At 41.0% G+C, this 21,923-nt stretch overlaps 1 protein-coding gene across 2 annotated transcripts; it reads right to left on the bottom strand.

The window, feature by feature from the left end:
* Positions 1-1,921: 1,921 nt before the first annotated feature.
* On the bottom strand, positions 1,922-21,279 carry sap30bp (SAP30 binding protein). Of its 2 annotated transcripts, none has more exons than XM_086302786.1 (10): positions 21,056-21,279; positions 19,676-19,785; positions 16,686-16,730; positions 12,092-12,131; positions 6,770-6,858; positions 4,177-4,268; positions 3,949-4,061; positions 3,764-3,873; positions 3,053-3,140; positions 1,922-2,659 (listed from the first exon to the last, which is right to left on the bottom strand). In XM_086302786.1, the coding sequence occupies exons 1-10, from the start codon at positions 21,195-21,197 to the stop codon at positions 2,481-2,483; spliced, it is 1,008 nt and encodes a 335-aa protein (XP_086158912.1). In that variant the 5' UTR covers positions 21,198-21,279; the 3' UTR covers positions 1,922-2,480. The 2 variants fall into 2 exon arrangements, with proteins under 2 accessions (XP_086158912.1, XP_086158913.1); XM_086302787.1 differs by having other exon boundaries at positions 3,815-3,873; positions 21,056-21,272.
* Between the last annotated feature and the right edge of the window lie 644 nt (positions 21,280-21,923).

The following is a 21,923-nucleotide window of genomic DNA, read 5'->3' as shown; positions in this document are numbered from 1 at the left end:
GCTCCCACAGTTGATTTTTTCACACCAAGCTGCTTGCCTATTGTAGATTCACTCTTCCCAGTCTGGTGCAGGTCTGCAATACTTTTCCTGGTGTCCTTCGAAAGCTCTTTGGTCTTGGCCATGGCGGAGTTTGGAGTCTGACTGTTTGAGGCTGTGGACAGGTGTCTTTTATACAGATGATGAGTTCAAACAGGTGCCATTCATACAGGTAACGAGTGGGGGACAGAAAAGCGTCTTACAGAAGATGTTACAGGTCTGTGAGAGCCAGAGATTTTCCTTGTTTGAGGTGACCAAATACTTATTTTCCACCCTAATTTACGAATAAATTCTTTACAAATCCTACCATGTGGATTCATGGATTTCTTTTTCACATTCTGTCTCTCACAGTTGACGTGTACCTCTGGTGCAAATTACTGACCTCTGTCATCATTTTAGGTGGGGGAACTAAATACTTTTTTGCCCCACTGTATATACATGCCCATTTTCATATGTATATTTTAACTTCTAGATGGCTGAATTAATGTGACAGTTTTCAGGAAAAAGGGGCCTTTAACTTTTCACTGTCCAAATTCTACCAGTGTTATCAGGGTTTGAGCAGTTGGATGACTGTTTGAATATTAAATGTATCAAGAGTCTGGTGGTGTAAACTGTAAAAGCTGAAGTAAAGCCCATGAAGCAAATAGCATAACGCTGAGTCAATGGAGAGATCTAAGACTGCAACTTCCAGCTATTAAATGCTCAGGGAGGACTTGCCAGGTGCTCCCAGGAACCTGCAAGGCATGACTATGGGACAAACAGAGCACTACAGGGCAGGCCCCGCCAAAGCACAGGGCTCAAGTTATAAGCTTTCAAGTCAGATAACATCAGCCAAATGTGATAAAACAACTATCCAATCAGCTCCAGTCTGGCTCTAATTGTATTTCCTCTATCCTAAATCACTGAAGCTTGGAGAAATCACAGTTGTGCCACCAGCAGTCTTCAGCCATTCATTTGCATTCCAGGCTCTGCAAAAACATGTTGAGATGCAATAAGAACACGAACATGCAACTCTACCAAATGCATGACTTCTATAGAGGCTTGTGGCCAAATGTGGGTATGATTCAACTGAATGTCATAAATGAGTCAGTGCTAAACCATAATCTGCACCTTAAACCTCCCTCAGGAGTCGCACCGACAGCTCAGATTCAGAACGCAGAGTCTTCTCCAGCCTCTAATACCAAAGGTTTAATGAGTGAGAGCCAATTTAGGAAGTCAGCTTGTGATTGAGGACAAAGTATAAAGTTAATCGCAAAGCTGTGCACGGTATATTTACATCAGTCTAATTGCAGGCCATCATGGATGATTATACGACAACATCATGACTGGGATCGCAGGGTGAGGTTCTGATAAACAACCGGAAAACAAGGAAGACATTTACTTTTGCATATTTCAGATATTTAGTTAGGCAAGTTAAAGGACTGCACCCACCTTCCAAGTATGAAAGGTTATGAAAAACTATGTGCAGCTTTTAAAAATAACTCAATGGGACGTGCTGCTGCTTTAAAATTCAGAGCCTGCTGATTCTTGCCAGCTTTAACCCACTACAGTACCTCATAATCACATAAATGTCTTGACACTCCCCTTTCTAGAGAAGTCAGATGAGGAGTGTGAGGTTAGAGTGAGCATAACCTCACCTGGAACGCAGATGCTTCGCCCTGAAAGATAGAAACTGTTTGAATGTGTTGGCGGCATCTGCACGAAAGCCAGAGAGAGTCTTCAGTCCAGATTCAGGCCAATGTGTGCAGTCAATAAGAGCTTGTTCCTGGATAACCACGGAGCGTCCTTTCAAAGCACAAAGACGTAACGCTCTCCTAGAAGCAGCCATATGTGAAATGACAGAGGACTGAGTGATCACAGTTTGCGCAAATGACGAGAAACCAAGTGAAAAGGCAACATCTCATCCATTTATTCACCTTCTTATCAATACATACGTACAAGAGTAAAAAACAAAACAAAAAAACAAACATCTCAGCTCAGAGTCATTCACTGTGCTACAGAAGAACGATTACAATCGAGTGCTACAGCAGGCATGAAAATACTGTACCACAACTATGTATAGAAAAATAAACTTCAGACATTTTAACTACATCTGTTCTGTGAGGGACCCTTTTACAGTTTCAACAATTTCCTGTCTTAAATAAACAAATGTTGCCATCAAATAAAGAAAAAGAAAAAAGCACAATGACATAGTCGCTTGTTTAGAAAGATCTGCATGCATCAGATTTACAGAGGAGTATTGTCCCCGCGGTCAGTTTGGCTTTGTGATGCCATAACTGCAGATACAATCCCAGAGATAGAAGGCAGTTTTTAGTCTTTGTGAGTCCACGAGGAGCAGAAAGAATTTGTGGGCTGGTTCTGAAAATGTGTCCATCACTTTTCACACATATAACGGCTGCAGCACAATACAGGCCGTCGGTCACGCTGCAGCCCGTTCATCATCCTCACTGCTTTGCTTTCTTTAAGATGGTACCCACTGCGGAGATGACGGTGGTCTTGGTACCGCTTGCTGTTGTTGTCACAGAGACGACGGCGGGCAGCGTGGCTGTGGTTGTGATGAGGGTGGGCTGGGCCAGGGTCACAGGGAGTGCAGAGTCCCACTTACTTTTCCTCTTCTGGGCATCTGTGACATAGTAAACACAGGGGAGGAGTCAGTAAGAGCAGGTCTGTGTTTTCTGGATTAACCGATTGGCAGGATGCATCATTCATCTCATTTTTGTGACCGCCTGCTAGCAACAAAGCGTTTAAAAATGATATTAATTTTAAAATTGTTTATTTGCTACTGTGTCTGTTATCTGTAACAATGGCTTACCAAACAAAAAAAGCCTGAAAAAGCACAAAGAAAAAGAAGAGCCAGCTTCTTGGAAGCAAAATAGAAACAAATAAGAAGTGGCTTAAGATTTTTGGACTGTACCTCACTAACCCAATAGCCTCATTTGTTCGTGTACACCTGAGGTCCAATCTGATCACACTACTACTGGAGCAGCTGAAGCTAGCAGATGTTGCAGTGCTTTACCTGTGGATGTAGTTGTGGTGTTGCTGGTGGTGGAGGCTGCTGTGCTGGAGGGGTTGGTGCCCTTCTTAGTCCCCGTGACAAACTCAATCTGGAAAAAAACAACAACACACACACACACATATATTAAAACACTGGTTTAAATTGTTTGATTTATTATTGTTTAAAAAAACAACTTGACCGCAGTCACTGAAAAGCTCAACTTAAGAATCTACAGCAGAGGTTACAATAATATGTAAGCGAAGCATTTTGCACAACTACAAATACTGTGAACAGCTCTGATGTCTCTTAGCTTGAATACTGTAGCTACATAACAGTGAGTTCATTTCACATCAGGCAGAATAGCTGCTGTGCTCTACATGTTCATTCAAGTCCAGCTCAGTGCAACAGCAGGAATGATGCTGCTGATGGCAGCAGGTATCACTATGTTTTTAAACAACATTGTCCTTGGAAACTCCCATCACCCCCAGCATTTAGCTGTCTGAAATGATGCCCAGCATAAAGTCAAAAGAATTCATAGCAAAGAAAGACATACTGGGGGGGTGGGGGGAGCAGTTGGTTTTTATGTAGCAACCCAGAATGGGTGAAGCCGACAAGTACATCTGCCCTGGGCTGGGCCCGAGCTGCTGTTACGAGAGCTCAACTTGGCAACATTGATTTCTGTGTGTCAGATGGAGGTAAAGTAGAAATGAAGTACAGCTGGTGGAGACTTGCCCCTGATGCAGACTGACAGAGTAATCCACTCTTCTTTGTCGTTAGGCTCACCTTGGTCCGTTCCTTCTTGGCTTTCTCCAGTTTGTCCATCTCCACCTTCTGAGCTTTGGCTGGAGGATTAAAAGCAATTATGAGCGCTGATATGAAATCACAAAGAACAAGTAAGCGAAAATAAAAAGACTTACCGAGAGCTTCATAGTAAGAGTCTTCCGACCAGGCATGAGGATCGAACATATCTTTTGGGTAGTTGGTTCCCAGTTCATCTATGGCGCAGAACTGAATGAGCTTCTCGTAAATACTGAAAACAAAGAGGAGCTTCATAAGAGTCAAACAGTACATCTGCTGTCACGTGTAGCTGACAGCCCATGTGTGCGTTTGACGGTGTGGGTGCATTCTCCAGCTGAGCTGCATACCTTGGGTTTCTAAATTCCTTCTTTTGCTGGATATGGGCGTTTGTGTCAAAATCTCCATGGAGCTTCCTCTCATACAGCTTGTGAATCTTCTCCTGTTACAAAACAAACAAACTGGTGAAGGAAGAGAACACACACACACACGCCGCTGTTACAATTCACTTCACTTGTGTCACAATGCAGTGTCACTTAGGAAATAAACAACATGTTTATACCAGGAATGGAGTTACTGTAGATGAGTTTCCTGAATTTGCGGAGAAATATTTCACATCCACGTTCAACTAAACCACATAGAGCTGGCACATGTACCCAGATCCACAGTGATGCATGAGGTCTTAATATAGAAAAAGAAGAAATAAGAGGATAGTGCTCTTGTTCATCCATAGAGGTATCTCTATCATCACTACATGTCTAGGTCCACTGTTACTGTGTTAACAGCAACAAAACGAATTCCTGTGCTTCTAATATTAGTGTTTTCTAAAAAGCCATCCCTATTGGCTGGATAATTTGATGTAAACAACTACAAAAAATTATTTTTGAAGACGCACTTTCTGACCTTCCTCAAGTAAACTCTTTAAATGTGCACAATAAATCCCCGACTTAATTAAAATATCTTGTGTGGATTCTTGAGATTAACAAGCACACTAATATTAAACATATCTGGACTATAATGAATTATATTTACTTTCAAGGTTCAATAAGCATCCCTCTGCCACATGTAAAACCACAAATAGGATGTCAATAAACAGTGAAATAAACAAGGTTAATGGCTGAAGGCAAGCAGCGAGCATGTCGCGAATAGATCAGCACCAAAATATGCAGTTTGTTCCAGGATGAGTCCATCCCTATAAACTCCCACAGAAAATGCAAAAACAAACATGCTCACAGCATTGTCACTATGAACACTCTGCACCCTTAAAGTAACTGTATGCCCCACTTAAATTGTAATTACAAGTTATGCATTTGTTAGAGAGCAACCCTTAGGTGTTGTACCACTTTGGTTGGACAAATGACATTAGAAGCTTCATTTATACTTCTGCACTGATGCATGTAGATCCTATGAGATAACCTATACAAGTATAGCTGACAACTGTCAGCATTTAAGCACTCACTGGCAGTGATGTTATTTCTCTTTTTATTAAAGAAGTAGCCAAAAATGCACAAGAGGAAACTGTGAGTGACACTTGCTGCAGACTGTCTACACCATGTTGTCACATTTTAACTTTTAAACTACAAAAGAAAACACATCTTTACAAGTCTTCCAATTTGACACACTCTCTATAACAGGTACAATAGTCAAATATCTACTTTACACTGATGTAAAGCCCCAACAAACCTACTGGTGACTGATAAAACTATTGGAGCTGTTGCAAGTGTTTTTTTGTTGTTGTTTTTTTATTAGGCTAACACATGATAGTGATTCTGCTGCTCTGCTTTGGACCAGTCTGGACACTTCCTGCCTCTCCCTCAGAAGGTTTCACTTGAATTTCCAGCAGCAAAATTTTGTCAAATGCAGACTTATAAAAAATAAAAACAGATATTGTGGTCAGCTTTTCCTAAAACACAAATCTTTTCCAGAGATATCCGAGTTTCAGACTGAGCTCAGTGAGTTGGCAGCCAGTGGATCGCTCTAATCTGCTCTAATCTCAAGGTCGCGGTATGATTGCAAAAGGCATTTGGAAACAGTTCACAAAGTGGCTACATTCCAGCGCTGGTGAATTGACAGGAAAAACAGAATATTTGCAAAATCCAATTAAGCCATACTGTGAGAGTACATGTGCTGCAGCTCCTCTGAGCCCAGAGGGCAGGGATATCCAGGCTGTTATGGTGAAGGTGAATCATTAGTTGTTCGTCTGATAGGTGGGGGAGTGTCAGCCCAGAGGGGATACTGCTGAGCTGTTCACTTACTAAGTCAGCTGTATGTCCTGACCTGCCTTTGCTCCTCAGAAGACAAACCTAACTGACTGAAGCTGGAAGCGCCGAAAATGCAAAGCAACGAAAAGAAATCAGCGGCGGTGATGCTGAGCAGACTGAGGATGACACTGTGTGCCGGTTTAATTACAGGGGTGCGCCTCAGGATTTATGTCGCCACCAGAATGTATTTCTAACCCGAGAGGGAACAAGTGAAAGCTAAATGAGTCGCTTGGCGTCAACAGGAGGTTATTTTCAGTGCATAAATATCCCATATGTTTCGTGTGTGGATGAGGCAGCTTCGAACCTTTAGCGTTTCAAGTCTTGGTTTCTAAATCTGATCTTATGCCAAGGCTGTGAGCGCAGACTGTTTTCTCTCCCCATGGAACCAATTTCTTCTTTTTTAAGCTAATGACAAGTTCTTTTAGGAGGATGAATTTACTACCTGGAAAGTAGTTATCCAGCACATAAACAAGTCTACAAAACCCCAGATTATTCAATCAAGCCCTTATAAAACCCCAAACCCCAGCTTTAACCACACCCTCCCCCCCCAATCTGATTAGCAGGCATAACTGTGGCCTAAGTGGTGTTACTCAAGCTGCTTGCATGATACAACAGCATTAAAGCGTGTGCTGCAAGTGAAATGTATGTGGTTAAGAGAACGTTTAGCAGTGGTGTTGGGTACCTGTAGATGGCTGGAGCAGCGTCCGGGGGGTTCGGAGGGGATCTTGATCTCGTCAGGTGACATGTTTCTCACCTTTTCTGAAAACAGAGCTGGAAGGAAAGAAAAATAAACATAAGCCTAATGTGCTTTCACCTCTGTGGCTTTTCCCTGCGTGTCTTTACATGCAGGATTAGCTACGTTAGACGGCTAAAATGTAGAAGTACATCCACCAAATGAGAAATTGGAGAGGTGGTGGTGGAATACGGACATGAATTGGAGAAGAAACTCGATTAATGTGCGTCAAAGTATTACTGGAGAATTCCTGAGCACCCTTGTGTTCATCTTACTCCTAAGTGTGTGCCAGTAAGTTTTACAGGGCAGTGTGGTATGAAGAGAGCATGTCCCAGGCAGGGAGTGGCTGCTGTTGGGGCTTGTATAGAGAAGGCAGACTCCTTTCGTCTCCTTTGTTTTGCTCGACTTGTCTCCCTCTGCTCTCTCTGACTGCAGGCCAGGCATTCTTCTGTGTCACTAACTCTTAATCACACAGACACAGTCATTTAGAGCTGTCAGTACTTCGGTGAGTAGATGCTGCAAGTGTGCATGTATGTGCAGATGGAGGAACTCGTGTCTGCTGAAGCTCTATGAAGAACACTGACAAGTAAGAACCTGACTGGACATGAAAAGACCAAAAAGAACGTGCTTACTGTGTCTTGTTTCACACTTTAGCTTACAGAGCAGAGCAAAATCCCATCATCACATACGCACAACCCAATTACTTTTATTCTTATATTTAATGTTTTTATTCAATTCAAAAGAAAACATCCCACCCAGCTTTCAATCAGGGAACATAAGGGAAAAAAATCCCGTTAGACCCAAAGTCATTTATCAGAGTATATATTCAAATTCCTGACACAAGACCAAAAACCAAACCTGAGCTCCCCTTCAGGTGTTACAGGATTAAAAATAGACAATTCTCTTAGCAAGCCATCATTTAAAATGGACTTAGGCAAAGTGGAAAACCTGTGTTTGGAAATAATGGAGACTGCATCATCTTGGCTCTATGTGAGCAGAAACATTACTGCAACACAGTTAAGCAACATGTGCCAGAGCTGAACTCTGCTCGTGTGCAGACACGATGCTAATCATTTTCTATCTTCATCAGCCTGCTGATCATGATCATATGGGTCCACAGAGGCGCACATGTCTATACTGTTTTGGTGCACCGATTGCCCGCATGTCAGAAGACTAAGAGGCGGAGCACCTCTCTTTCCCTTTTGTTGGATAACTGATATGGTTATAGTTAACCTCCCCCGTTGGAGTAAAGGAGGGGCAGGGCGTTCCCTCTGTTGGCTAGACACAAAAGTAAAGCTGAGCATGCATGTGCATAGGTTCATACGCATGCCTAAGATGTGAACTAGTTTAGAGATATATAGAGATATACAGAGATATTCAGTTACGTGAACATGAACTGGTCTTGTGTAAATAGTCTGTGGCACTAAACCTCAGTTATTAGAGACAGAAAACTTCTGTAGCACCAAACAATAAAAACCTGACAAGGCAAGTCCGATGACTCAGAGGCATTAGGTGGTAGCTTGGTATTTTATAAAACTCTCTCTACACAAAGACTTGCAAACACTGTCTAACAGTGCTGCTGCAACAAGGTTTAACAGTGTGGAAGCCTGCTAATCCACTTAAAACAACCTGAGATTTACTTCACAATTTTGTGCCCTTGTACAAACTCTAAACACTAAAGTGCGTCGGATGGTAGTAGCAGTGTGAGTGCGAATAAATCACAGCCTGTGTAATAAATACAAAAATAAATAAATCCCTGCTAATTATTCAGCTCAGCATGGGAAGGAATATTCTCAAACAACAGGAAGAATCTGAGAGTAATAAACAGACAGAGAAAAGATTATATTCTGTTTCTAAATCACCATCTGTCTTCCTAAAAACAGACAGAAAGTCAAAGTCTGTGCCCTGGGGTTTTTTTCTGGGAAAGGCAGACAATGTCCGTCCCTTCAGTAAACAGACAAAGAGCCATCTTCAGCTTGCTGACAGAAGGCTTTTAGCCAGATGCTCTGTGACATTTACTGACAGACAAGACGGAGGAGCCGAGCTCCACTGCAGGAATGCCAAGGGTCCGGGCTCAGGCTATGAGTCACACTGACACTACAGTACACTCGTGGCAATAGCAACTGCTTTGAAAGCTTTAAAATCGCGCTAGTGCATCTCCTTTTCCTCTGGGACTTGTTTTTATGCCTGAGCCAGGCTAGAAGTTTGGAAGAGGTGACGGTAGCGGGAAATTATTTGTGAGCAGAGGCCATTCCTCTCGTGGAGAGTGATGGCAGATATTACACAGTGAGATGTGCTGACACCTTTTAAAATGATTTTCATCCATTTTATAAACAAATATGTTACACAACTCTTCTCACACTCGTTTTCTGCGAGACATTCTTTCAAAATAAAACATTTAATCCATGAGAAATCACATAATTTTAATTGTAATTATGAGTTGTCTACCCTCGTGGCAATGCATTACCACATGTCGAATGGGTGTCGCACTGCCTAATCTGTGCCATCATCCGCATCCAGCTGGGGGCTGCATTAACCAACAGCAGAGAGAGACGGTCAGTGCCAGAGGTTTACAGTCTAAGAGGTTGGTGTATAAAACGCCACTCCCTGTATCACTCATATCCTGCCTGATTTGATGTTTCCTTACACACCTGTACAGATCAGTCATTACTCACTAACCACTGCCAGGTCCTTGTTAGTCCTTCATTTATTAGTCAGTGGACAAAGAGGCTTGAATAAGTCAACTAGGTCTAGGTAGTGATTCATACACCTACTGTACCAACACCCAGCTGGCATTGCTAAAAAATCTGATTCTTTCACATATTTTTGAAAGAAATTCAACAAATGTATTATTATCCTTTTAAGCAAATAATTACAGCCATGTCTGAGGCACTCAGCTTTGAGTGCTATTAGGTTCTACAAAGGATAAGTCAGAATATATACTGTACTTTTTCCAAAAGGTGTAATTTTCTACAACAATTGTTTTGTTTTTTTTTTTAAATATATTTTTTACACCTGACTAAAAAAGGCAAACTGTGGATTTCCCGGGGATTACATTCAGCTAAAGAATCACAGGTTTTCTGCAAAGATATCAAGCTCTAACGTAAATCGAATGCAATTTAGACCTCCTGGATGATCGTAGCAGCCATCTATATATCATCACATCTTTTTAAATTCATTTCAGGTGGGCTTCATTAAGGATAAAACTAAACTATTAAAGATTACAACTTTAACCAGGCAATAACCATCTCAGCTCTATGTGGCTAACCAGCAAAGCAACAAGGCTGTTGTTGGAAAACCATCTTTATAATCACTCAGTCACTGGATATTGGACAGTTTTAACATAAACTGTATATGAAATACAGTTCATGTTAAAACTGTATTTCTCTACAAAGTTTGGCTAATGTACTGGAGTATAATTATAGCCATCCACATTTCACTGCAATGAATGCCTCCTGGTCTTGTCTGCATCTTTACATTCATTCATTCATCTTTACAGTCAGTTACATAGTTACGAGTTCAAAGGTGGCCGCTGATGTCGCTGCAAAGTCTCAGAGCCATCTTGGATACAACTTTTGTTTTTTTCAATAGGAAGAGGGCCATGTGACACATCAAACTTATTGGTACTGTCACAAGAAAAACAATGGTGTGCTTGGTTTCAATGTAACTTTATTCTTTCATGAGTTATTTACAAGTTTCTCTTTGTTCACAGCCATTAACATGTCGAACCCATCACTTTTGTTGTTCCAACAGTCTTGGAGGGATCCATCCAATGTGGGTTAGTGTCAGACCAATAGTGGTGGTTTTGTTTGTTAACTTCACCATTCACATAAAAGTTTGCCTCATCACTGAACAAGATCTTCTGCATGAACTGAGGGTCCTGTTCCAATTTTTGTTTTGCCCATTCTGCAAATTCTGTGCGCCGATCTGGGTCATCCTCGTTGAGATGCTGCAGTAGCTGGAGTTTCTAAGGGTGCCATTTGTGAGTAGCTAATATCCGCCGAAGGGATGTTCGACTAATGCCAGTCTCCAGTGACATGTGGCGAGTGCTACGCTGTGGGCTCTTGCTGAATGAAGCTAGGACAGCCACTGATGTTTCTTCATTAGTGACAGTTTTCTTGCGTCCACATTTTGGCAAATCCAACACTGAACCAGTTTCACGAAACTTAGCGAGCAGTTTGCTAACTGTAGCATGGGAGATGGGTGGTCTCGTAGGGTGTCTTGCATTGAAATCTGCTGCAATGACCCGGTTACTGCGTTCACCAGATATCAACACAATTTCGATCCGCTCCTCACGTGTTAACCTCTTCGACATGTTAATGGCTGTGAACAAAGAGAAACTTGTAAATAACTCATGAAAGAATAAAGTTACGTTGAAACCAAGCACACCATTGTTTTTTCTTGTGACAGTACCAATAAGTTAGATGTGTCACATGGCCCTCTTCCTATTGAAAAAACAAAAGTTGTATCCAAGATGGCCAACTTCTAAATGGCCACCATGGTCACCACCCATCTTGAGGAGCTTTCCCCCTCACATATACTAATGTGCCACAAACAGGACTTTAATATCACCAACCATTCCCATGTTATTACGGTGTATCCATATAAATGGCCCACCCTGTATATACAGTGGAACCCTGACTTACGAATACCCCGTTTCACGAAAAATTCAAGTTACGAAGGCACTGAACGGCAATATTTCTGCCCGTGTTACGGCAAAATGCCCGAGTAACGAAACCGCTGGCTCTGATTGGCTCAGCCAAGCCTACAATGCCCACAATGCCTTCCGAATCATGTGACAACCCCTTGGCTTCCGTACTTGCGCTTCGCTGTTCCACTTGAACGACGCATTGTGGTTCTAGTTAGCAATTAGCCTATCAATCAGCATCGCCTCACTCAAAACGTGCAATGGGTGCTTCGACTTACGAAAATTTGCGACTTACGAAAGACCCTTGGGAAGAAATTAATTTTTAAGTCGGGTTCCACTAAAATTAAAAAAAAAAAAAAAAAAAAAAAAAAAAAAAAAAATATATATATATATATATATATATATATATATAAATTTTTTTTTTTTTTTTTTAAATATTAAATCAAGTCCATTTTAAGAGCTTGTGGACAACAGTGGGGAATATATCACAGGCTTGGGCTAATACTTCTGTGTAGGGTCAGTTTATTGTTCAAAGTTAAAGATTGAGCACAAGGATTACTTTAATCCTTTAATTGCCGCTCTATATTCTGCGTGAGCACGTGCGAGTTCATGCGTATACTCACCAACTAGCTCCTTGGGGTCCTTTTTTTCTGCTTCTGAGATCTAGAAATCACAAGAAAAGGGGTGAGAGTGGGAGGGCAGAAAAATGAAAAAACAGGGGACATTTAGGCCTCTTTTTATCATTAGTGCTCGATGGTGGGAAATAAACGCAGCATCAGTCATAGATATTATGAGACCATGATTCCTGCTAGGGTTTAGTTGGTGAGATGAATGATCTAATCAAAGGTGTTAGATAATTAGATAACTCTTTATTGTCATTGCACAGTCATACATAGTACAATGGTACAATGAAATTGGAAAACTGTACAGGTGAAAAAGAGAGAGCTAAAGACAAAAGCTCATTCTCTGTATACCTGAAACCTAAAAATCACAGAACCCAGAAGCAGACTTCACACACTACAGAGCAGTTTCTTAGCAGTAACAGAAGCCTGAACTGTAAATCTTAGAGAAGATTCCAGAGAACGACTTGGCTCAGCAGGAGGAGGAGTCTTGTACAGCCCTTAAAATATGCCGCCTATTGTGCCAGCATTCTGGGCATAACACAGGTTCAGCACAAAAGAACAGCGCTGTTATTCACAGGAATCATGCCGTCACCTAGCAACTGCACGGGCACATCAAAGAACTGTCCTGAAGTGGGCCAAATCACAAGGTGGTGGTGGAGGAGGGAGGACGGCAGAAAGACATGTAAATACAGCAAAGAACCCCAGCAAAAAAAAATTAGACTATTTGATACAGAGCTTAAAATTAAACGAATTAATTTAAAAAACAAACAAACAAACAAACAAAAAAAACACTCATCACTTCACTGATCCTCCAGTTGGCACGGCTTCCCCTTTTAGCTCGCCCTCACAGTAAGGTCACAGTAAGCAGCTTTTGAGGACTTTTGTACAGAGAATATAAATTTAGCCGTCTCACAAGGCCACACCAAAAATATTACCACCCTTTCAGATCAACAACAGGCCCTTCTAATTTCAGCTAACTGTGCACATCGTCAAGCCATCTGTCTAGCATGAGTAAACACGGACTTGTAACCACACATATACCAAAAGATTATTCACTGGAGGGACGCTGATCACGTATCTACTCATTTAAGTTTTAATTACTGGAAACAGTGTAATAAAGGCCAATGCTACATTATTATAATAACAGAATATGGTGTTGAATACACCATAAGGGGGTTACTTCTAACTCTACATTTTCTTCTTTCTTGATGGGATTTCTGTGAGACAGCTGTATGAAATATCAGCTGTTAGCGTTTTGTATACATCCAGCAAACTGGGAAAAAACGATTTAAGACTGACCGGATTGCTTTAATTGTATCAGCTGTATAAACAAAGCGATATGCTTCCTCGTTAAAAGGAGCACTCCACTGAACATGAGGTTCAGTCTGTTTCTCACCAGGAACAGTTCTGTGTGTGGAAGATCCACAGAAAATGGTATCCAAGTGGATTTGAACTCAGGCCTCTGCAGCAGCAGCATTTTAGCATGTGGGCTGCCCTCTTATAACAGACTCATTCAGCACTGCTACAATAGCAGGAATATTATTACTATTATTATTATTATTACTACTATTTTGTTTCCCCTCTCCTTTGGGCTGCTCCCTTGAGAAGATGAAACAGTGGATCATCTGCCTCCATCTCATCCTATTACCAGCATCCTTTTTGTGTCACATAACTTTCTTTCACTACATTCATGAATGATCTCTGTGGTTCTTTTTTCAGCGTCACTGTGTCCAAACCACACAGCTCACCATCTCAAACCTTCCCCTTTACTCTTGCTGTTATTCTTCTGTCCAAAATATTCCTCTTCTCTTGAGAGTGTACCTCCAGCTCTCTTAAACCTGCTCATCTGTCATCTTTCTTGCTCATACATGTCGTGCACCACCCTCACTTCCCTTCCACTTTTACATGCAGTATCACAGTTTCTCTCTTCAAACACCACCATTTAGACCTACAAAGACAGTGAGGCTCCTTCTGATCTGTACTCTTAACACTCTCAGAAGGAAACATTGCATCTGCAGTGCAAAAAAGCCATAATGCTGCTGACTGATTGTCACGTCTCTCCTTAATCTAGCTTCAACAACTCCTGGTATGGTTCATTATCTTCAGAGCGTTTTTCTGGGCCAACCTCTTTTCGACCCTTCGTATCTGGCCTCACCTCCTCCTTGCTAATCCTCTGCACACCTTGATTCACTAACTGTCCTCCATCTGCTCTCTCATTTTTTTCATTCATGAGATCCTCAAAGTACTCTTTTCACCTTCTCAATACACTCTCTTCTTTTGTTTATGACATTTCCATCGGTATCCTTGATCACCCTAACCTGCTGCACATCCTTTCCAGCCAAGTGCTTTTCTCCTTCCTTAGTGTTCAAGCTCCAGGATCATTAGCCTCGAAGGAACACTTAACACCTTAGTGCTACTTGTTAGCATGTTAAACTGGGAAAAACGAAACACTGGAGAGAATTGCCTGGATTTATAAAACCACATAGATTTTGGGTAACAGAATGAGAATTATAGTCGAGATAGTGGTTAAAAAATGTGTAAATGAAATAAATTGGTCACACCACATAAAAACAAAACTGACTTTTTCACCAGATGGTACTAGAAGGTGAGGATCCCAAAATTCAGAGCACTACTCTCAGATATGTTGGACAATAATATCTCTAAATATTTCAGAGCTCTGTCACTTATGACATTTAGTTTGTCTAATTTTTTTTTTTAAATTAACATATCCTCCAGCAAGCTTAAAAATTATGAGCAAGATTATAGAACAATCCATTTTACTGAAAATTAAAACTTCCAGGCAATTATTAAATAAGCATTACTGGAAACATAACAGATCCCCTCTTCTCAATATCTCAGTTGGTCACCAACTAACAGAAACAGTGCTTTGAAATTAAGCGATAGGGACTCTGATGCACGCTCTTCAAGGAAACGATCTCCTGTAGTAGGGGGCTCTGCTGCACAGCTATCACAGATCTAAAAAGAACTATCAACTTTATCGACAATACAAAGGCTTCACACTACAGATTATCCCCTTTATCTCCATTCCAGCAGACAGTTCCCCATGCCCGAATGTGTAAACTCAATGTTTTCTTAAGATCTCAGACTAGATCACAGTACAATCTAAAACATTAAAGGAGAACTTGGATATATCCAACCACAGTTCTTATCGAGCACAACAGTCTTTGTGGTTAAATGAGGCACTGCGCACTCTCAATTAAGACACGTATCACACCAACACCTAACAGCTGCCATTCACAGATAAGCCAACTGCAAACGACAATAAGTTTGAGGACAAAGTGAAAGCTAATATAAACATTCACTCTCTTTTTGGGTTTCTAAATCTAAACCCAAATATTAGCCTGTTGACCTAACATCTGCTTATGCAAACTACACTGCTGCTAGATTTCACCGCAGAATTTCTAGCAAAACCAAAATGAGTAGTATCCTATTGCTTTATAACAATATCTTAGTGATGGTAACAAAAGCAAGAAAACACATCGAGGCTTTAAACTCTCTCTCCCAACGTAGCCAAAATTACACGACAACCTCTGTTTTTAATGCAACTGCTCACAAAAGGTATTTGCAGCAGGTTTAAATAACACTACTAAACACATGGGCACGTTTCCAAAGTAGTTGGGATGCTTTGTAAAATAAAAACTGTCCTTTGCACACAGACATTCTCCAGATTATAGGAATATACTTTAAATGATCAGATATTCATTGTAATCTCTCTGAAGGTTTATTCCATTTAAATCAAACTGGTTTTCTTCTGCCTTACCTCAGTTCACTTGTGCAGATGTGAACATGGTAATCACGCTAGTAAAACAAATCGACTGCACTGAGACCCTTTGGAGGAGGTGGTCTCAGTCTTCATTTATGGTGTGAATAGGATTCTTATGTTCTATAGTGAATAAAATACGGGTTAACGAGAGCTGCAAATTGTTTTTTTAATTTTCATTTTGCACCACATCCCAACAGAAGAAAGTGAAGTATTTCCCTACAAAGTACACAGAATATGTTTCATTAACTTTCCTGGAAATGTTTCTCTTCCATGGCAATAAAGCTCTACATGTTGATACACGCAGCACTGAGAAACCACATCATGAACCACAGTTATCATTACCATACTGCAATGTCCTTTCATTGCCATCACTTCATGATGTGGCATAACCAACAGGCAAAACTCACAAAATCCCCTCAGACAGCCATCACAGAAATGTTGTAAATCAAAGCCTCAGTCAAGCTATACATCCTCTGCCAAACAGTGCAGCAGGAAGCTGGCACACCGTCTGGCTCATACAGTTTGAAAACACATACAAAGGGTGTGGTTAGTATGGTGTGAAGGTCCAAGTAGTGTGCTTTACAGAATCAACACGGCTGGTTCGCCTCTTCACTTTAAGCCACACATGAAGATGCATCAGTGACTCATAGCGTACTTCAAATCCATGAACCCACAGCACCATCTAGTGAATATGCTCTATCGCTGCATGTTGTGGCCGCCATCGCTGTGCTTCAGGTTAGTCACAAAACAGAATGACAAACTAATCAGGCTTAATCACTAAATCTAATCAATCCCACAGTGTTCAAATACCTCAAAGTCATCTGCGTCCCTCCCCTCGTCAGATTCGTCCACTTCCTATAAAAACAAAAATGCAGAAGGTTAACACTGTAAGGGGCAAAAAGGAAAAGAGACCATAATGGGGAGCCGAGCAGCAGGACCAACAGCCAGCACTGGGCTGAAAACCTATTAGTCAACTATTTCATCTACAAGTGGGCCTTAAATAAAGCATTTCTGGGAGGTTGTAAGGCTGACTGTGATTTCTAGCAACTTAAGCAAGGCTCGCAAAATTTCAAAATCTCTGGTAGCTCTTTGAGCCGGCACTCTTCAGTTTTTGGTAGCCCAAAATAAATTTAGGTAGCCCGAATAAAAAAAAGAGAGCAATTTTTTATGTTTTGTTTCCGTTACAATATTATACATTAAAGTATAATATTGTAACAGAAACAAAAATTAATCAAAAAATTGTTAAAATACAAATCACAACATTGTATAAAAATTACAATCATCAACTCAAATACTTGGTTCTCATTGAACAGAAATTTCTATGAACTTGTAAGAACTGTGTAGGACATGAATCAGTCTGTGTCAGATCCTGAATATGACATTTCCACTGGAGTCACAGGTCAGAGGTAAGTGGAACCAAGATCGAGGCCATTTGCTTTTTGAAGTTTGCAAAGACTGCTAAATTTTGCCAGTGGTAGTTCACTCTTTGCAACATAGCACGCTGTTCTAAACAGATTTTTCAGGACTTCTTCTTGTGCTTGGTTTATTTTTAGTATGTTTTTGCAATTGGTGTTTGTTCCGGGAAAGATACTGCAGACTGAGCAATAATGCATTTCTTGCATTTCTCATGGGTTCTGATGGGGTCTTTCTTAAAATTACTGGTCCCAGTAACAAAGGCGCTTGTCGACTCAGAAATCGAATGAAACTCACAACACACCTGGCAGAACATCATGTTATTTAGCTCGTCATATTCCAACAGAAATTCTTTTGTCCATGAAACCAAAAAAGCTGCGCTTTTTTTGTCTCATTGTCTGATTTGTCATAACTTTTCCGTTTTGTGGTCGGCTTTTCTTTGGCTGTCCCTTCTTCACCCTGACCTGTCTTATTTGGCTGAGCAGAACTAAAACACCAGCGTAAATCCTGCTGCTTTTACACACGTACTTACATAACGGTCAGCGATTCTCTGCGCAATCAACCTCTCACATGTTTAAGCTTGCTGCGAGAGATTTCACTTGTCATGTCTGAATAGTAAGCTAATCACCGATAAGACGACGTCAGAGGAATTGGTGCGCAATTAATCGTCACTCACCAATCAGTGCTGAAGCTCTCTATACACCATTCACGCGGTCGCAAAGTGAAAGCAAAAAACAAGCGCAAATTCAAACGCGACTTCAATGTGTCACATATTGACAGTGGCTCACCGTTGCCAATGACATAATTGCTCAGCTACATTTTCGAAAGAATGCAAAAGCATCGACATATATTTTTCCTTCCTATGATAGCCCGACAGGCAGGGCAGAGATAGATTTTGGTAGCCTGACTGGAAAAATTTTGCAAGCCCTGTTAAGAGTGTGATACATGTGTGCCCAAAGAACACTTCAAAAATTTACAGTTTCATTTAAAGTTTGATGCAAATTAAAACATTTGCAAAGGTGGCTACAGCAATAGTATGGAGGGGAAAAAAAGTAAAGCACTAATACCCGCTCTCATAATAATGCTTGTATACATGCTTGGCTCTGTATGGCTGCTCTGCACCCGCTCTCAGCCTAACAACATTGTCTATATTGTGACTTTGGTGAGCTAATGTAATCTGCACAAAGATGCCAGAGAAAACAAACAGCATTGTAATGGAGCACTTTAAGAATAAGCTCTAAAACTAACAAGTAACTAAAGCATAATTTATTGTCCCAAAAATGTGCCAGTCTGCGTTCTGGTTTGCTTTTGGACAGAGCACAGACGGAAGTTTTCACCCATCACAAACTTGCCACCGCAAAATCCCAAATACACGTCACTGGATGTGAATGTTGATTGGTTGACAAGTGAATAGGGAGGGGTGTGACAGCAGAGATTACCGGGAATAGGAGAAGCGTGGAAAAATCTAAGATTGTAAAAACAGTAAAAGTACAGACAGCGCCTGCAGTGGACACTTCATTGATTTTAAACACTGTTAATCTTCAGCTCTTTGTACATTAAAAGTTCGGTCTTTTCTGAAGCTTGCTGACAGACCAACAACAGGACAAGATAGCTCAAAGATCAGTTGTATTACAAGTTTCTTTTTTTAACCCTGGCTCCATCTGACCACAAACATTCTCTGCAGGCAGACAGGCTGTCAGTGACCACCCACAGATTGGATTCGTGCAATCCCAGGTCAAGCATAAAGCAAGCATGGATAAGACTACATATGTGGCATTCAACATCAAACAAAGGAGGAACCATGGTTTGTCTTAACCAACCGTTAGCCTTTTGATGTTGAAGATTTTGTCATTGATTAGTGGTCTTTGATCAATGGTCATGAGAATTTGCATCTTAATGATCAATGAACTGATCTCCCAGTCCACTGCTCCTTCGGGCGTGCTAGTTTCAGTCATTATGCAAATGTACTGAAACCTGCAGTCAGCCAAGACTGAAGAAGTCACTTGGATAAGTGACGAAACGTTTCTCCCACTGAAAACGCTACATCCAGATAAACAGAATCAACTTTTGGGGGATGTTGAAGATTGCACTTATGCTTATAAGAAATCAAATAATGTGAACGTAAAACTAAAGAAAAGAGGGAAAAAAAGTACTTTGGTGATGCTGATTTTGTAGTGGGGAGATCCTGATTATGATGCAGATCCAACCAAGCAATCAGCCTTCCAAACCCCTCTGTACTCAGTGAAGATTCAATGTCTCAAAACACACCACATACTCCGAGAGCACACAACACGTGAACTATTTTTCTGTCAGCTAAAGACATCAGTGGAATGGAACTGATTGATGAGTAAAAATAAAATCTAGAAAGCTCAGAATTCAAAACTGACCGAGTTGTTTTCTCTGCTGTCTTCATCTGCAGACTCTTTTTCTTCTGGGCCCACAGTTTGGTTCAGGTCATCCTCATCATAGCGATATACAAGGCTTCCTACACGCCCCCCTATTGATGCGAGATGGGGGGGGGGGGGGTGTCACAAAGACACAGAAGTAAAAGAAATCAATTAGGCAGCAAAATCATTCTTTTATTTCACACATAACTAATTTTGAGTGATATCATTCTAACTATTGAAACCTCAAAGTAAGCCAACCTATGAGACAACAGGAAATAGAAAGAAAGAGTTCGTCCTCAGTTTTAAATTGTCTGTTCTAGCCCTCATTGCCTAGACTAAAGCTTAGCAACACTGGGACCTCACTAATGGTCACTATACTCTGAAAACTTTACCGACTCCCTAAATTGGCACTTACTCATGAATCCCTGCTCTGAAAGCTTCTGTGCCAACTAACAACCACATGTCATATTTCTCTCGCTCTCAAGAAATTTACTTTAAGCTTTAAAATTAGAAGAGCTCAGTGGACAAAAAGGTCCCCTTATACTGATGTATATTTTATCAATGGGTTATTAATGTAAAGCGGTTTTACTACTGGTGTAGTTGCTTCCAGTGGAGTACATTACGCACATCCATCTGTAGCTAATGACTACTTAATTTGAGATTAATCTGATAATTATTCTGTCCATTAACAAATTGAAATATGGGTTAGTAAAATTAGGATTACAATGATCTTATGTCACAAGTCATAATCCAGCAATCCAATAAAAAAAAAATCAAATGATCAATTTTGATGTTTGAAGAGCGTAGATCGATTGTTTGTTTACATCATTCAACACAAGCAGAACTGTATTACTGCATGCAGAAGACACATCGTCCACATTCAGAAGCACATCTCTGTGTAGTGACAGTTCTTATGATTTAAACAGGCAAAGGGACGGCAGTAAAAACTCCGGACCTGTGACAGCATCAAGTACGCTGGTGTTCCAATTGTACAAATCGCGAATCCGTGTTCGTGCTCTCGGCAAGTCCGGACTCGCGTACTTGAGAATTGAGTAAGGGCCTATCTCACCAGTGAACAAGGTTATCTCGGAGTCAAGAACACAACCCGGTATCCTGACACAAAACGCACCCTCCTCCGTTAACTAAAGACGCATGTTAATTTCCGTTTGGCAACAGTTTCTCTCAATAAAAAAACACCATCCAGCGAAATATGCGCATATTATGTTTTACGAACAAAACAACATGAACATGAAGATCGTCTAACTAGCTACATGCTAACGTTAGCTCCTACATGAAGTTCCGCAGTAAGGCTGGCGGACCTACAGCAAAGTATTTCATAGTCGTTAAACGTATGAAAGGAAGTTAAATACTTTTATATACCTGATTCTTCTTGTTCAGGGTCAGAGTCGGGCTCCGAATCATCTCCATAGACCGCTAAAGACGACAGCAGCGTACTCTTTTTACCGCTCGCCATTTCTGTGTAGTATCGCATAAACGGTGGGTCGCAGAATATTGACGTCATCAAAACGGTAACACACCGAAGGAACTGGTCTGCCACTGGGAAATGTAGTCATTTTGTTGGCCAGCGTTCATTCTTCTTCTTCTTCTTCAGTCAAGTTTAACGGCAGCTTGCATCCAAAACTGTTGCATTACTGCCATCTCCTGGCTGTTAACCGTCCGTCACTCCTGAATCCTCAGATCCTCTTGATGAGACCAGTACTTCTCAAAAAACCACCACTTTCCCTTCACCATGACTTAACTTATTAACCACTTGTTCAAATGTAAGTTCCCTTCCACCACTCATTTCACCCCACATCACCCTCCTGTGACTTACATACTTCCTACAACTAAGGAGTACATGCTCAACCGTCTCCATATCAGTGCACCCATCACACAACCCAGTCGGATGTTTCCCTATCCGAAAAAGAGTACCATTTAAAAAGCAGTGGCCCGTTCGTATTCGACTGATAACAACCTCCTCACGTCTCTGCAATCCGCTACTCCTCTTAGCTTCTATTGTGTTTTGCACCCTATATAAATGTCTCCCTTTTGTTTCATTATCCCATGCCATTTGCCATAAGTTCCGACTTTCTGCCCAAACTACACTTTTCCCTTCAGATTTTCACAATGGTAACTGTACATCTATGTCCAGCGTTCATTCTATTGTTGTACCAGGTATTTCTAGGTATTGTTTCACTTACAGGTATTGATTCTTTAAGTTCACTTTGCATTTTATTTTGAAGGTTAG

The sequence above is a fragment of the Aulonocara sp. 'chitande type north' Nkhata Bay genome, linkage group LG8 (genome assembly GCF_057382095.1).
Source record: "Aulonocara sp. 'chitande type north' Nkhata Bay isolate Kocher_YH1m ecotype deep benthic linkage group LG8, A_spYH_male_GT1.1, whole genome shotgun sequence".
NCBI classification, from domain to species: Eukaryota; Metazoa; Chordata; class Actinopteri; order Cichliformes; family Cichlidae; genus Aulonocara; species Aulonocara sp. 'chitande type north' Nkhata Bay.
This window is presented reverse-complemented; position numbering and strand designations above follow the sequence as displayed.